This window comes from Ptychodera flava, chromosome 6 (genome assembly GCF_041260155.1).
Source record: "Ptychodera flava strain L36383 chromosome 6, AS_Pfla_20210202, whole genome shotgun sequence".
Taxonomy (NCBI): domain Eukaryota; kingdom Metazoa; phylum Hemichordata; class Enteropneusta; family Ptychoderidae; genus Ptychodera; species Ptychodera flava.
Window position 1 is genome coordinate 38,121,726 of NC_091933.1, and position 17,758 is coordinate 38,139,483.

At 39.2% G+C, this 17,758-nt stretch overlaps 1 protein-coding gene across 1 annotated transcript; it reads right to left on the reverse strand.

Moving 5' to 3' along the window:
* Positions 1–1,620: 1,620 nt before the first annotated feature.
* LOC139135695 (uncharacterized) lies at positions 1,621–17,610 on the reverse strand. Its single transcript, XM_070703324.1, has 7 exons — positions 17,189–17,610; positions 7,965–8,600; positions 7,038–7,553; positions 5,948–6,295; positions 4,970–5,278; positions 4,501–4,575; positions 1,621–3,698 (listed from the first exon to the last, which is right to left on the reverse strand). Exons 1-7 carry the CDS (start codon positions 17,211–17,213, stop codon positions 3,337–3,339), a joined length of 2,271 nt encoding a protein of 756 aa, XP_070559425.1. The 5' UTR covers positions 17,214–17,610; the 3' UTR covers positions 1,621–3,336.
* Between the last annotated feature and the right edge of the window lie 148 nt (positions 17,611–17,758).

Sequence of the window (17,758 nt, forward strand, 5' to 3'; positions counted from 1 at the left end):
CTCACCCCCAGGTTTTTGCGAGGTGTCCGTCGAATTCGGCCGAAAATCACACGAAACAAGCGTTCTTGAATCAGATAAAGTATAAGGTATGAACTTTTAGAATGATAGGGAACGATCGACGGTAGCATGATAGATGAACTTGCTAATTTTCACAGTGAAATCGGACACGGAATGTTACATGGCGCGGTTTTTATAGCCATTCTGTTTCCTGACTTGGGGTATTTCTCGCTTCTGTATACTCGTCTATGGGGCGAATAGTCCCAGAGCTGAATAGCTCTCGAGCGACTGTGGTCAGTGCGTCACGTTTGCGCTTGGTGTCATCAATGGTCAATGAGTATTTTACCCACTTGGCTTCTATATAATTCTACGTGGAGGATCTTTTAGTGTTTAAAATACTTAGCTAGTCTTTAAATTTGCTTGACCACAAAATAAAGGAAGCATGTGTAACTTATTAGGGACCGACTATTATGTCTTGGGAGGGAACGCTAAAAATTAGGAAGATAAAAACCTGCAGGGCGAAATATTTTTGTAGCCGACTACTTTTGCGAAACAATGAACATTCGCTTGACTGGAAACTGAACAAGGGTAACATTCTTTAAAAACAACCAACTCATGTTTAGCCTTCTCTGACGATGTATAAAATCTCGCAAACGCATACTGACATGACAACTTCGTCTAAGATTTAATGTTCCATCCCCTCAATGATACCGTAGGTCACAGTGAGAGCACTGTGCTGGAAGTGGAGCTGTGCGCCGAAGTCACCTGATGATAGTCAGCGACAACCAGATATGCATCTGATGCTGGAAGTTGTACCAGAAATATATCATGTACTTTAAATGAGCTTCGCACAGGCGCTCGGTGTATCCAATGTATAGTATAAAATGTTAATAAACAAAGGACACTTCGAGTGCCTGTGGTCCTTTGTATCTGTATCAGGGTACACCCAGTCGCCCTGATAGCGAACAGGAAGGCCAAGCGATGTATGAAAAGATGAAGATAGATAATATCCAGATACGTTTAGCAGATTTTAAACAGATTGAATTACGGCCGGGAGTGAGTAACTTTGATACAATTCACAAAATTTTACCGTTTATATGGTGTGGCCTCGGGATGTTTCTCTTTTTTAGTCCAATACAGAGTCAACACAATTGTCTTAAAGGTGCCTGGCTATATTAAGACATCGCCTGAGGCGATTAAGTAGTCACGTGACTGATACTTCGTGTCAAATGAAGAAGTCAGTTGAAAGAGTCCAGAGAAAAAAGTAACATCACTCTGAACATTTTAAGTCTGATTTCATGAAAATCTAGAATTTAGCCGACCAGTTTGTGACAAGGCAAACGTCAACTTGGGTCACATAGATAAGCGGCTTTGCTCTAGGTCACAATATCACTATTCAAGTGATAGTGTTAGGTTCTGTTACCACACCACGAGTGCAACAGACTGGCTTAGGTGTATGTTTTGACATACGCGAAATATAATCCATAGCTGAAAATGAAGACTCGAAAACCATCGTAGGGAATCTTGGGGAACTACTTATCAATGGCAGCCAGTCACATGACTAGTCTGCCCTCCTCTACGTCATGAAATCTTGAAACAGTCCAAGTCTGAAATAATGTCAAATTCAGTTCTAAATCACTTTTTATTTTGGTCCTGCCACAAAAAATTATTTATGAATTGAAAAGCAAGTACGGTACATAACAAAGAAAAAATCGCTACTGCTGAATTTGGTCAGCCGTAAAGGTGACATCATCTGTTGAAATGTACCGAATGCAAACGACTGATCAAGTATGTCAAAATGCACGGGAACTGATCGCCTATAAAGTACGTCCATGTTCATGACAGAGTCGTTTCCTTGTTTATGATCGTTGCCGGCTCGAGCAACCAGCAATTAGCGCCACCAGCGGCGAAAGTGACGCTCAGGTGATTTCATTGATACTCGCGATACTCGTTACATGCGTTCACTTGACCTGTCATCAAAGTGATCGGGCTCTGTATCTCCCTAAAATGTTCGGCAGACCTTGTGAGGTTGCATGATACACTGACCGTTTCGTATACAGCTCTGATATATGAAACAAAACCTTGGAAAATCGGAAAGTATCCCGAAGTAAATATCAGTGAAACACTAGAACAGACTGAGTACGCTCTGAGCGAGTATATGACAAGATAATCATTAAATAGCAGTGAAATGAACTGAACCCCAACACCAAATGAAAATTACATGTACATTAGCACAAAGATTAAAATTGTGACCGTAGCTTCATGCTAAAAAATATTTACAGTGGTACATCGACGTCATCCATGTTTATGACATCGTGAGTCAAAATGACAGCACCTTCTTTTACACAACAAGAGTATCTTAGAACAAAATCACTTTCAAAAATAAAGCATTTGCTTAATGCAATTCTAAAACGAATTTACGCGTTAAATGTTTGACTGATTGGTTTTAACTTGAAGCGAAAGCGTTGCAAGTTGTGGATGTATAAATGTGCAGTTGTTGATATTTTGCTATCAAAAGTACACCGTACAGAAAACGGTGTAAACAATATCGGGCACGTACGCCACCAACGTTGAACTCTGGTTCTACGTAACTCATGCCGTCGTGGTATTACTTTCTTTGAAAACTTTTTGACCTTGATTCATGCCATGGAATGATCAAGACTATACGTACATAACACAGCGAAAAAACGAAAAAATCAAAACATGCGCTCTCCCTATCTCGATTCGTGTAACTAAATAACAGAGAGCGGTGAACAGCAGATCTCAAATATCACCACTTCATATAAGCTTACCTACCAGCATATATTACACGAATACATTATTCAAACGTTGAAGGAAACGTAAACGAATAAACGTGAGCCTACAACTTCAGTTTCAGGCTATGAAATTTCCACCAATTCTTGTTCTCGAAAGCGATCTCGATACTATAGTCACTAAATACAAAACTAGAAGAGTGCACACAGCCAAGTTAGTACCTACGTCGTTGCTTCAGACAGAGCGTATCGTAAAAAAGCCAACTTCTACATACAGCTAAAAGCATGTCGATAACATATTACAATATAATAAAAATGCGTTCTGTACTTGTTAAGATTATATTTCGTTTCTAGTGTTTTGATAGCTATATATAACTTCGAAATGTATCAAAAATATAAAATTTGGCTCAAATATTGAAATATCGACCTCAACTGACTTGTGACACTGTATTATTGAAATATTGATGAAAAGAAACTTACGAGTCCGAACATTTGCCGTATTCATAAGACACTAAAATGACATAACGCTCTTGAACATTCTAGAGAGGAACTCGAGTAAATATGCTTTTTTAAAGAAATCAGCATCCTAAGTAGTGATTCCACCATTGTTCATCGTGTTGACTGAGTCCGTGCTATCGTCTGCATCGCGTACGCTACTGTCGTTCCCGTTGCTGGGCCGAGTAGGCCTCTCCAGTCGCCCACTCACTGCGTTGCTTCGTCGTCGCATATACGTTGGTCGTGTCGAATTCTCCCCGGCATCATCCTGCGCGCTGCCCGTTGGATCAGACTCATCGGCACCCGTAGTCACGAAGATCTGCGGCTTATCGAAGTCTGTGTCTTTAAAAGCGCTATTTGGATCAGAACTGATATTTTCGTCATTGCAGATTACGATCGTTGTCTCCGGCGATTCTTGTTTGTCTTTTTTGAGCGACGCACCACCCTTCTTTGCTGTGAGAAATAAAAATTAATGCACACATGTCTTTAATGATACATTTGAAGGTTTTGGCTTGAAGTTTATTTCAGTTTATGTCAAATTTAATAAGAATATTTATACAGAAACAATAGCAGTATAGACAGCAAAGGATATTTCTCTGCGATACAATTAAACATCAATTCTATCAATTGAACAAATAAACATTAAGGTAGAAGGCGTTTCGGGGACATATATTCGGACTATAACACTTGTACAATATCTTTTTTGTCCACCACTTGTGGGGGCTCGTTTTTAGACTCGTGGAGTAAAAAAGTTTTCATCGGCTGATTTGTGAAAAATCGAAAATTTCACTTTCCCAGAGAGTTAACCCAGGGGTGACAGTCATTTCGAATTTTAAGAGTCGGTAAAGATCGGGTGATTTGTTTTTCTAGTACCAAGATTTCACCGTGCCCTCTGATTTCATTCTTGATCTCGGAAGGAAACTGTTTACAGTGCTCGAAAAGTTTGAGCAAAGGTTTTGAAGCCTTGGAATTTCGAGGCATGTACTACCTTAAAGGTATACAGTCACCTGTAATCTAAATATGCCCATATATGGTCAAAGGGGCGTTCCTTAGTATTCAAAATGCCCATGTGAGGGCGCTGTTTTTAAAAAGCGGCCACCCGCTTAAAATCTGCGATTGTTTAGACTTTCTCTTTCCATGGTAACTGTGGCAAAATTGGAACAGGTGACAGTATACCTTTAATGGAAGGAGGTGGACATTACACGCACTTGTGTAGTTTCCAAAAGAGAATGCTAGCAAAAATTTTAGACTTTACCTTGGTAGCGGACACTTGTACTTTCCTTTGAAATTTTTTTGCTCCGAAAAACTTTTCTGAGAACTTGCCGCTTTTCTGCAATGGAAAAGGGTCGGTTTTCAAAGAAGTTATTATAGTGATAGGTAACAACAACATCTACCTGTGGATTTCTTTGTACATTTATTATAGATTATCATTGAGATTCCTCATGCGTATTTTTTCTTCGTTTATGCAACAAAGGTCGGTTAAAATATCAAGCTCATGCCAGTGCGATACACGACATACCACTTTTAAATCAACCCATCACTGTCAGTGAAGAGTACAACAAGGGTTGGTTAGAAATAAACACAAAAGTCCACATTTCGCCTGATTGTACTGTCGCTATTTGTATAAAGGAATATAAAATATTAAAGTACTATTTTGAGTACTTTATGAAAAAATATGTATTTTGCATACGTGTGTGCCTAGAAGTAATGAACATTCTATTCACCTATTTTGACGTTAATCCATTTTGCTGTGCTAGAGCAAGACTCAACATAATCCTCGTCTCCGTACAACACCGACACAGATATACGGTAATCCCCACGAGACAGGCATCCTCGCTTCCAACTGAATGCTGACGGCGACTCCAGCACTTCTGTCATGCGCACTGTGTTCCTACCGTTGCCGTTGAGTTGCAGACATGTGACTCGGAAGCCCAGTCGACGAGACGTCTTGGGCGCACCAGATAAAAACCAGCGCACATGCACCGAATTCGATGAGATGTGCAGTGCCTCCAAGGAATCAACAGGTCGCAAACCTAGGAGCAATAATACAATACCATTATGATCGTATAACTTTCTGTACTTCGTGCCAGCATTACAATGCACATAAATAGACTCCGTCTCGCTTCTACATCCGTGATCGAAGTTACAGTTCTTTAATCCTTTGGCTTGACCTGAACCCACTGCCTGATAGTGCGAACGAGTCTCCAGCAGAAAATATGCATCGTAAATAAGAATTTGAAGAGCTTGTCAAGGCCATGCTGCCGATGGTGATTGTGGATTCATTGCAGTAACAAGGCATCGGGAAGAACAGTTTACAGCTGTGAGGGGAGGGGGGAGGGACTGTGAAAAAGCACAGTAAGTCACAGCACAACGAGGCATACCATTAAGAGACTCTCTACTTTTGTATTGAATTCAGCAAACTCAAAAAAGAAAACGCCACGCCACACCAAGAATGATGTAAAGCAAAATCTTGCTTGGTAGGCCTACTGCATCGCAAAACCACATGACTGCGGCACATGGCATCACACAGAAATTATAAACCGCATACAGTTACAATAATAGCTACGGTTTTCATAACCCAAGCATTAAACCATATCCAAGATTATATATCCTACATCATCACTCTCTGCATCAAATTAAAATCTCGCCTTCCGGTGGGAAAATGCTCATTTTATGGTGCAGAGATACACGAATACACTAACCAGGACATAACGGTGGTTTGTTGCATGAATCAGTCTCAGAAAGGTCATCGCCATCACTGAAGCAATCGTCCACAAGACCATCAACTTGATCCTCTTCATAGCCACTGTCGGTTTTCAGCACGCTTCGGTCGACTTTCTTCTCCTTGGCGGCCTTCTTGCCATGAACAGAACTCGGTTGGTAGTGCCGGGATTTTCTGCATGACGACTTGCGAATACGGGTGTGTGTCGGTGTCTTCGCACTTCTCTCGGTAGGTTTCCTCGGGCTCGTTTCATCTCCATCGTCCATGTCAAAACCAGAGTCCCAGTCAGGAATGATCAACTGATTTAACTGACTGCCATACGAATTATCTATGAAGAATAGACATTCAATGACATTAACAAAAGACTTATCAACAAATTCGATAACATAAGTTAAAACAAAAGATTTTATGCATTAAGCTACACCATTGTTAATTTCTTTCGTCATCGCAGTCACATGTAGTGTACACAGTCGAATTTACGCCCTACTTCATACTGCGCGTTTTACCAACATCCTTACTCTGAAAAAGTCTCTTGCTTCTAATTTCAGCACTTTAAATAGGTCGAAATATGTAAATTCTTCACGTTGTTTTCACCTTCGCTCAAAATTTCAAAATTTAGGCGGTTTAAAAACAGACACAAACTTTAGCACAAAACTCAGTGTACGTGTACCGTCTGAACATTTTTCAATGGCTGTAATTTGACTGCCGGCCATAAGGAAGCATTTTGCCTCAATTTGTAACAGTCATGGATTGGTTTAGGGACAGCATGTTTTTTGTTTAAGTCCCCAAGAAAACGTACGTGAACGAGAGACAGAGAAAGTACATACTTCGAGTATTACTAGCGTTACCTTGCTTTTTAGACAAAATCTTTAGTCCCCAGTTTTAGGCAAACAAAACATGTCTGATGTTGGAAACATGTTTAGTTTTCGAATTTCGATTAAATTTCAAGTCGGATAAAGTGTTAAACTGAATGCATCATATGAGAGAGAGAGAGAGAGAGAGAGAGAGAGAGAGAGAGAGAGAGAGAGAGAGAGAGAGAGAGAGAGAGAGAGAGAGAGAGGGTTACGTACCTTCACTTGAAGGAAAATTCTGCATTCCATCGCCATCAATAGTGTCATCACCATCAAAATATTCCTTTAAGTTTACAAGTTTGGCAAGGTCTTGGTTGTACATTTCCAGCGCGTCAGCGAATGCGTTCAAGGCTCGCTTGGTCTTCGGTATCTCGTCCAGTAACCGCCTAGCACTGGTTTGCGGTGCCCCGACGGTAATGACCTCTCCGGCGTGTATTGTGATGATGTCCTCCTGGATGAGGTAATCGACAATCGGTTTAACGTCGTGCCTCATGTTTTCGATGAGAATACAACGCTTGCGCAGTAGGACAGCGGGGATTTGTCGCCCTAAGTTGTCAAGCCACACGTCAACTAATGTTCGGTACTCTGGAAATATGGTTGCCTTTTTTGAAATGATGTCTCGAACAGCGACTAGTTTTTCTTTCGGAGTGCTGCTCTGTTTAACCATTTGAAGTTCGTCTTCTGTGATCACCCTGTGTTGCAGCAGTGTATCCAAGCAATGGAAATCTAGGTCGCCTGTAGAAAGAAAAAAATTAACATGCCGCATCCTAGCCAATATTGTAAGTGAAAACTTGCTAAACTTACTCATAGGAAATACATTAGCAACAGAATATTGAACGAAAAATCAACACCAAATAAAGTATATGACGTATTAATCTTTTAGAATAGTACAGAATTCTGACATAATTTTTACATTTCCTCATTTGCGAAATGATGTTTGCATTATGTGATTTGAATGTTATAGGTCCATATACTTGTATTTCATGGATACAATAGTCACAAATCAGAGGGATCTGAAACCTCAATCGCAACTTGAATGAAATAAAAACCATATATACTTAAATAAAACTCGTGCGACTGTCTGGTTGACATATGTAACACACATTGTTTCACATTTCTACACAGTCACTGAAAATCGGTGCTTACAAGGTGAAAATCCTGTCGTCTTTCCGTGTTGTACCAGCTCTTGTATTCCACGCGTCTGCAACTTGCGAACACTCTCAAAGAAGGCCTTTCCCGCCTGCGTACAACACATCGTGTCTTCGATGTGAGACATTGGGCGTCTTCCTGTCACGTGATGTAACTTCCCACAGAAACTTTCTATGGTTGATGACCGGTATGGGGAGATCTTGTGCCGGTTTTGTGCCACCTTCATCGTCGATTGGTCATTACCGATGAATTCGAAATGTATCTCAAAGAATTTTTCACGGCCGCGAGACTCTCCTTGCTGTAGCTCTGCGATACAGTAATCCAAAATGGCGTCAGAAAATCGTGCACGCTGGCCAGCAGCAACTGCGTTTCTCTCATCCCAAAGTGTCTTCAACGATTTAGAAGTGACCAAAACGACTCTGTCGGCTTCACGTAGATCATTTATTACCTTGTCGTCGGTTTCTCTCTCATCTAATATATTGAAAATGTTGATAATTATCCTTCCTCGTATTAGTAGGGAGATTAGCTCACAGAATCCATGGATCAACGCTGTATGTTCAGGCTCGTCCGGCGCGTAAACAAAGGCAGTTGTCATAATATCTGACCTGCGTCGGCAACGAATTCCGAACGGGACTGCAATTAATGGGAAATTATAATTATTATTATTATTATTATCTTTATTTCAGGCCATCGGCCCATACTAAGAATAACATTAAAATATAATGGTTAACTAGTTCTGTTTTTTTTTTTAATGTGACGAGACTTTTCAAAAAAATGTGGCACTTCTCCGCCATGCACTTGGATAAATCGATCATGACCTCGAAAACATGGGACAGGGTGACGAGTGGAATATTTCACTCGGCATATGAAGATCAGGTGGAAATTTCATATTTGAAACCCCTGCAATTGGGTAGTTACGGCTGTCCCAAAGGTATTATGTATTGAACACCTCCGTGGTGGTTTGCTTTGCTGAGTCGCCCTCTTTAGAATTTTCAGTTTTCAACTTCGATTTTATATGAAGTTATGAAGTTGAAGAACATGCATTTCATTTAAACATTTACCAGAAATAGTACTATCATCTGAATGGTCCGAATCGAATTAGAGAAATAGACTGACCAAAGCATTATTAGCATTCTGCTGGCAGGCTTCCAAGCAGATTACTTTGCATAATTATGTTTGCATATATTTTGTGTTTGTAATAAGAAAAACAACCAAATGCCTCCAAGCCAATATATGTTGTTTTATCAAATATTACTGTTTATGAGTTACCAAATATTGTTTACGTTAATTCCATGCAATACAATATTACAAGAGGACATCTTTACTTTGGTATGGTAGATTGTATCACTAATTATGATGTACCACTCCAGACTGCATGGCGTTGTGTATGTATGTGTCCATTGCAACAGTTGCCAACCATCACATACTTCGCCCTGGTATTTAATGGACTGCACATCAAATGCACTTAACATTACAATTATCACAAGCTAAGGCCAATAGAAACTATTAAATATCGTATGTACACTCGTTCTGGTCTGTCACATCAAACCAAATGTGAGCAAAGTGTCATTTATATCTATAGTCAATCGTTTCCACATTTTCCTCACTACTGTAAGCAAAACCTTTAGAATTCTGTGTTCCATGATTTGGAATGCATAATCTTTCTGCGTTGCTGTCTAGTATTTCGTCTACGGACATTGTGCATACTTATATACTTTAAACATTAGATATCAAAAGAGGGAAGTGTGACAGGAACTTTGTTCAGACTCTGTGTCACGGTATATTTGAATACCCTTTCTTTTGACATGTTTTGTTACGCCTATTTGCATTGGTTGATAAGATCACAGAGGTTATATCCACTACCGCATGTTTCAGCATTTTCGATAAACTAATGGCATTAGTTGATAGAGATTATCTTCCCAGTATGAACTACTTTTATTCTGTTTATTGTGAACTTCAAAACTGAACCACGAGTTCTTGGATGCGCTAATTACTATTCGGCCGTGCGCATGCGCTGTTACTTCTCAGTATTTCACTTCAGCTGTTCAAGTTCTGTGCCCGGTGCAAGGGTTTTATGTAAGTAATTTACTGTTTCATTTAATTAATGTAATCCTTGGACCATGTTTTCTGTCACATATTTATGAAACAGTGATCTGGATTTTGTGTCACTTGACTATTGAGGCGATACCTCGCTTTCCCATGTGCCCGCGAAAAGGTTGGAATTTTTGGTTGTAAGGGAGCATTCGTTTTTTACGGAGACGGGTCTATGGAAATCAGAGGGGAGGGGGTGAATTTTACAAAACCGTTTTACACGGGGGTCAAATTTTACAATCAATGATTGGAGGGGGGCCAAATTTTACGAAGATTTGTATGGAGTCATGTAAAAAACAACAACAACGGAATTGACCGAAAAATACATAAAACAGAATACGAATATGACTTTATTCTGTCTTAACAGGTGATAACAGACAGAAAAGAGTACTTTACAAAATGAAATTTTCAAGTTGACCAAGAGAAATACACGTCATGCCATGTTCACGATATAACTTTTATAACACTTTGAATACTGGGGAAAATAGCCCAAGATGTTTAGACTTTGTAATTACATGTACATACACTTAAACAAAAAAATTGATTTTGGAATTTCACTGACATAATGTAGTCTATGAGGACACTATAAGCAATGTTTTTCCAATATAAAACTAGCTAAATCTGTGTATTTATAGATGCTTGATTATTTATGTTAATGTACTTGATTAGACAAGGGTGGTTACAGGTCACGTGAGGTGTATGTGTGTGCCAAAAATTTGATTTTGGAATTTCACCGAAATGTTGATTTACTATACATTGTAGTCGATGAGGAAACTATGAATATATTTTACACTACTGTGCTTTTATAAAGTTTGACAATCTTATAAACGAGCGTGATGAGAATAAAGTGTTTGAAAGAGCAGATGTGAACAACAAATATGATATTGAAATTTCACCGAGTGATCATTCAAAAAGGATTATTTGAAGGTTCAAAGGTCAAAAGAGAAATTATTTGTCAATTAATATATTTTTGATACGGACTGTGACATCTGGGGGAAGGTCTCTGTTCTTTGTGTATACAAATTGTGAAGGGTCACTCTTTTTTCTTGCAAACACTTTTGAAAGGTCAGTCTTTTTCACCTTAGGGAGCAAAGGGTTAATAAAATTAAATCACCTAAAAAAAATTGTAGGGGGTAACATTTCAATTGAATGGGGGGGGGGGGTCAAATTTTAGAAATTTAATGTGGAGGGGTTGCTTTTGGTATTGCATTTTTAGCTTACGTTCCATCGACTCTCCCCCCTCCCTGTACAAAACAAACGCTCCCTAAGCGTCAAGATCGGACATACAACGAGTTTCCGACCGACGTTCATGTGTCCGTGTTTCATTATTGTACTTTTCGGAAGATTGTTGTTGACCCGGTAGCTGTCGAAATAACACAAATTTCGCGACAATACGTAATGTCATGTTGCGCCAACTCAGAGGAAGTCACGATATCAGCTAAAGCATATACCGGTGACGAAAAGCAATTTTCGTCGATCATATGTATACATTTTCCGAAACGTATTATGATAGTGACCGGATAGTTAGAAGACTTCAACCAGTGTTCTGCAATTTCAGATAAGATGTTCTACTAAAAGAATGAATGGATCACCTGATTTGATCAGTATCCACGAGTATGTATGTGACTTGTAGCGACTTCACAACGATTCTGTACTCGGTAGCGCAAAACAGACACTCAGGGAAAAGGCTCAGCATTGGTACTAATTACCGAAACAAGGTTTTAGTCTGACCAAATTGCTGAGGGCTGCAGAACCTAGCTAAGCTAGGATTTAAGTCATTACATAAATTTGCATATTGACGGTGTGTAAAATTCCGGGGGGGGGGGGCCTTCAGGCTTTGCATTTGCAATGATCGTAAACTCTAAAGACAAAACTATTAGATATTTTCCCTGACAGAACTTGCTATATCTTTGCATTTATATGTAAATATTGTTATACATTGATGTTTAGGCTATAATAAGTTTCTTGATAAACAATAATAGTGCTCTCTGTACAGTCACAAGCCAAATTATCAATGAAGGTTAACATTATAGGTATTGTCCCTTTTAATTTTTAATAACCAATTGCATTGAAGTAGTTGATATAGTTATTTATTGTGTATTGTGCTAAGATGATCTCTTTTTCATCGACTTGAAACCTTGCGTTAAAGTGATCGTTTGTAAAACTTAAAAGTATTCTTTGATAGTTCAAATCTGCCAGTGTGTTTTTTCTATCATTTATTTTTTGTGACTTTTTATTGAAGAGACCATCCAACACATATTTCATATAAATAAGATACAGTATCGTTTAGAGTCTCTCCTTTTAAGTCCTACACCTTGATATTTTCAAGTCCCCCTGTCAATTCCCCCGCCCCTGCAGAGGTGTTTGCGAATGCAGCCTAAAGCAGTGGTGAAGTGTACAGTCCAAGCTAAAGCAGTGACGAAGGATTCAAAGTTAGCGCTACTTTTATTTTAATATTGAAATTTCACCTTAGTGATTATTTGTAGATGTTAAAAAGTATTCTATGAAAGTTCAAAGGTCAAATGAGCATGACAACTTTTCCCCACACAGACTTAGACGGGGCGGCTGTGACCAATCTTGATTGAAATTGGTCTCAGCCACCCCGTCTATTAAAATTCATGAGTTTACTTTTCTTGTTTACGTACATACTTATATCAGATGGAATTCCGAGGATTTGCGATTACATCAGGTTGACAACCCCCATACAAGAGCAATGAATGTAAAAACTGTGAAAGAGGCTCCCACCTAACTATCCAAAATGTTTTTGTGTCGAGTTTGTGTTTGATTCGTTTCAAAAATGTGTTCCTACATTCTTATCCGATTGTTTGTGTTAACAAAAATGTTTGTTTCGCCTCGGATATTTGTAGGGAAGTTTGGATCAGTGTGTACGGTAATGTTTTGTTTGTGTGGGGAAAGCTTATGGCGAGACGCAGCCAGACCTATTGTGTTACAGAGTTGATAGAGTGGCCCTTTGACGCTTGCGTTTCGAAACCCGAGTGTGGTTTCTCATCAGTCGCAGTGTAGATTCTTTCCTTGGTTTGTGTTTGTGAAAAATTATTTCAATGCATTTTAGTGGTCTTGCTCTTCGAGTAGCGACGCAAGTATATTAATGTTTGGGTCTCGTTGTGAGTCCGTTTAGTGGTTCAGTTTGTTTGTTCTATGTTTCTTTACTTCAGTAAATTTTGTTTTGAATAGTGTGTCTTTTAGCATTTTTGCCGAGGTTTGTGTATTTTTATGCAATAAGTACCACTGCGGGGTACGGATTTTATGTTGTCTGGATCAAGATACTTACAAGTATCATGATCGATGTGTTTGTTTGTACATTTTGTTTAATAGTTCGTGTATTTTGTTTACTGTTTGTTCTGTGTCGTCACTGGCTAGTTGTGTATGATACTTAGTGATGCGTGGCCTTTCGCATTCGTGTACGTAATCTTTTGTGTTGACAAAGACAAAACCCGACCCTTGTCGAAGGGTTTTTATGGTAATTGGTCTCTACTACCTCCATGGTCTACTGTTTGCAAGCTGGTTTATCGCGATTCTTTGGGCACGCGACATGTTTTGTTTCCTTGTTTGAAAGGGTATCTCTAGAAGTGCGAGTTTAGCAGCTTCAGATAGCTTTCAGGTTTTTGTATTTTGCTGTTCGTGGAGTCCAATTTGACTTTTATTTGAATTGGTGTTGTTGCGATTGTTTGTGTCTCATGATGTCTCCGGTGTTTGGCTTAATTGCTAATGAAACTTTTAATGTTAATTGTTTTTCAAGTCAACTATCCAAGCATTTTAAGAGGGGTGATCAAAAAGGCCAGAATAGCCAATTTTGACCAACCGGGTTCAAGAACCCGGGAAAGGTGTTTAAAGTGTGCGATAGATGTGTTTACGACATAAACATTACGAACAGTAGGATTAAGATAGGTATGAATAATCCAAACTGCCGTTTCTGTGTGGGGAAAAGTTGGAATGGAACCTAGGTGTCAATCAAGATATTATTGACTCGAACTGTGACTTGCAAGGGTGAAGTCAGCGTTTTTTTGTGCATGGAAATTAGGGAGGGTCAAGTTGCAATCGCTTTTAAAAGGTGACTATTTTTCGCGCCGCGTCATTTTGAAAACACCGAGGCTGTCAAGTCTCAAATTTAATGTGAAATGTTATATCACGGTCCTGTATGGAGTGGTTGTGGTCATACATTTTTTCAGCAGGAGTCAATTTCAAGGGGATTTGGACACACAGGTTATCATCTCCCAAATTTTTATTTAAAGGTTATTCGAGTTGAAACTTTCAGTTATTATTGACGACACAATGTAGTATTCTGAATATTAGTAGAATGTCTTCTGTTTAGAGTTCTCTATAGAAATGAAAATCTTCATCGGTTAAGATGAACATTTGACATCAACCTGACCCATGTACCGTATTAAACTGAAAATATTCCCCTGTCCGTGTGTAAACCCCTGGCAGAAGTTTGAAATAATTTACATTCGTTTATAGGCCCGTACCCTAGTGCAGTAGAGCAGGGACTTCAAATATAAAATGAATGATTGCATGACCAGAGTACCAGCCCCTTATTTTGGCAGAGACACAGGGAAAGCTTGGTTGTTTTGCCATTATCTCTACTTTGTAAGGATCTCATTTTACAGGAATGAATGACAATATGACATGTAGAGAGAAATAAACACCAATACTGTAGATGTCCTGTTGTTCTCACCCTAGGGGACTATACTCGGTCGAGTACGGTATTGTGTATGGGAGGATTTCGGCTCACAGGTTATCATCTCCCAAATTGATATTCAAAGTTGTTTGACCTGAAGCTTTCAGTTATTATTGATGACACACTGAGCTGTTCTAAATAGTTTGTATTTTGTCATTCCTCAAAAAATACAAATGTACAACTTGAATGTTTGACACTGACCTAGTCCCAATGTATCGCCAATGGGAGAATGTTTTGAGAATGTTATCAATAAGTCAACATCTACATAATTGTTATTGAAAGGTTACGTTGAAACTTTGAGTCATTATAGAGGGCAGTTTTGAACAATAACATTGCACAACAGAGAGCTTGGGTAGGTAGAAATCATGACAACCTAAATCTTTTGCCTCAAGTTGGCTGCTTTGATCATCAATAGAGTGTTTAATATACCTTGCGCGCCGAAAATGGAAATGGCAGAAAATGAAAGTACCAGAAGATATTTAGAAAGGAATTTAATATTCATAAAATTTCAAGTTCCCCTTTGCAATGTCATTTTTTTCAGATTCCCCTGGCATGTTGTAAATTTTTTCAAGCCCCCCCCCTCCCCCCTTGAAATCTCCCGCCGCTCCTCCAGAAGTGTTTGTGAACACAGCTAAATAATTTTCCTTCTGTGTCTTATAAGCTGACCTTTGTTTTTGCTATGCACTCTCTGTCTCGCAAAGCATTATGGACTTAGGCAATTATTATCAGATTATTGACAAATATACACCTATAATATTATACACGACCTACTTATGCCGAGTCGCCCGATTAATGACGTCAATGCGCGTGTCAGCTGGACGTGAGGAAGGGCAGTAAAAAATTGGAATTCCGATATGCGATCTACACGTTAATTTTTGCGCTTCTGTACCATGGTACTGTACGTGTATTACAAAAAAAAATGCCACCTTAACAAAATAACGAGGTAGTGTTTACGTTTATTAGAATGTTTCATTTTTTGCGCAAATTGATTTGTAATAATTACGTTCAGGCTGTTGTTTTACAAATTGTTATAATAGCTTTCATGTAAACCTTCCAAGTATAGACCTGCGCATGGACTTTGGATTACACGTTTGTTAAAATTCTGCGAGCATTGAGGGGTCGGCAACGGCACATCCGTCCATAGCGTGAATTATGAGTGACAAAACCGAAATTTACGATTTGCTTCGAAAGTGAAACTTAACCCTTTCAACCTGTTCTTTGTTTAAAGGTCGACGGTCGACTTCACTACGAATAAATAGTTAGGCAACATCGAGTCACCACATGTGCTCAGCGAATGTTTTGAGTGTTCTGCTGTCATGGTGAGGTTAATAGGCATCAGAAGTGCAATTAACGAAGTGATAGTTTAATTTGCGTGTTAAAACTAACACAGAGTTTCCTAAAAGTTCAGTCGGTAAAGAGTGAGCTCAGCTCGAACGTGTAGGCCAAACTGAATTTGTAGAAATATATGACTTGCACAGTATCCTTGTGATGTCTCCTTGCACCCTGACCTCAGCCTCGTTTTGCCCTTCAAGAATACACCGTTCAGTGACTCGCCCTTAATGGGCTTTCGTGTAGAAGTAAAACATGGTCGTTCGTTCTAGATTAATTCAGTACTTACACGTCGCCAGCGACGACTGCATCTGACAAATTACATTTGCGTACAATTGTCTTAGCGATGGGAGGGCGGGCATATTTTGCTGGTATCAGCGGGCAGGGCAGACAATTTTCATCTTCAGCGGAGAGGGCAAATTGGAAATCAAAAGAGGCAGTAAGACTCGGTTTGTTTGATGTTAGACAAAATCATGTGGTCGAGAGACATCACTAAGAGCTTTTGTATTAATAAGAGGGTACTTTTGGACCTCGTGTAAATGGACAGAGGAACAGAGGGGAGATTTCCCGGTTTGGGTGAAGTGAGAGTAAAAACTCGAAGGGAGGGGGAATAAGGAAGTTGTAAGAACATACAGGTGTCGTTTTCCTTCTAAGTGTTAGCGATGCTAAAATACTTTAATTTGCGTTTTTGCATTCAAAACAGCTCTGGCTACAATTTCTTGGAATTTGCTTTTTTCCAACCCTAGAAACAATCATCCGTACAACTGTTAGTTGTAAGACATGGATAAACTAGGTCAAACCATGAGTTGACGCTACTCGACTGATGTCAAACATACTGACAAGTTACCTCTCTAAAAGGCTGTCTTGCCTCGACGAAAAAGTTTTAGGGGATTACAAAACAGCAGCGTTCTCCTAGCAGTTGTATTTATTTCTCATCATCACTCAGTAAACTTTTACATGAAACCTTAATTTTTTAAATAAATAGAAAAAGGTACGTAGGACAAGGTTATATACTACACAAATATGAAACTAGTGTACTGTTGAAACAGGTCGCCATCTTGAAATGGAATAGTCAGAAAAAATACAGCCTCTGTATACTTACCCCGGATGTCGATTGGTTCTGACATCGCGAAAACCTGATCGGTAGTCAACAACTCAAGAAGTTTATGAACAGATAGAAATCCAGATTTAGGTCAGACGTCCACCCTTACTCTGAAACCACCTACATGTTGTACACTCTTTGTCGCGGGAACACAAATGTAGGCGTTGGCGGATAAAGATCAATAGATATCCACGTCTCTGCTTTTCTTAAAAGGTCATAAACAGCAGTCGGTTATTTTGTGACTGGGTACCTTTCAAAAACATTGTTTTCGCTAAAATCCAGTTCGTCCAAGCTCGCTTCAGACACGAAATCACCTCATCTCTTCCGCCATTATGAATAGTTGTCGGATCTAAACCACATGAATTCACTTCCCGGTGTGAAGCTGTGACGTAAACAAGCCAGTTTCAAAATAGCAAGAGGTCAAAAGTTCCACATGTTTGCAAAATGCTACGCTGGGGATTGTTGTCTTGAATTTTGCATTTCCTTTCTAAAAAGTATTCTGAAAACACGATTACCATGGAAATACATCAAATATCTGTGTAAAAATAGTCGACGTCATGGGATCAACAG

Bases quoted from the DNA above. Each gene is read 5' to 3' on its own strand.
- LOC139135695 (XM_070703324.1), bottom strand. From the start codon at position 17,213: ATGTCAGAACCAATCGACATCCGGG. The intron at 8,601-17,188 runs GTAAGTATACAG...CATTAATTGCAG, and splicing joins AGAACCAATCGACATCCGGG to TCCCGTTCGGAATTCGTTGC. The intron at 4,576-4,969 runs GTGAATAGAATG...TTTCCATTGCAG, and splicing joins ATGGATTAACGTCAAAATAG to AAAAGCGGCAAGTTCTCAGA.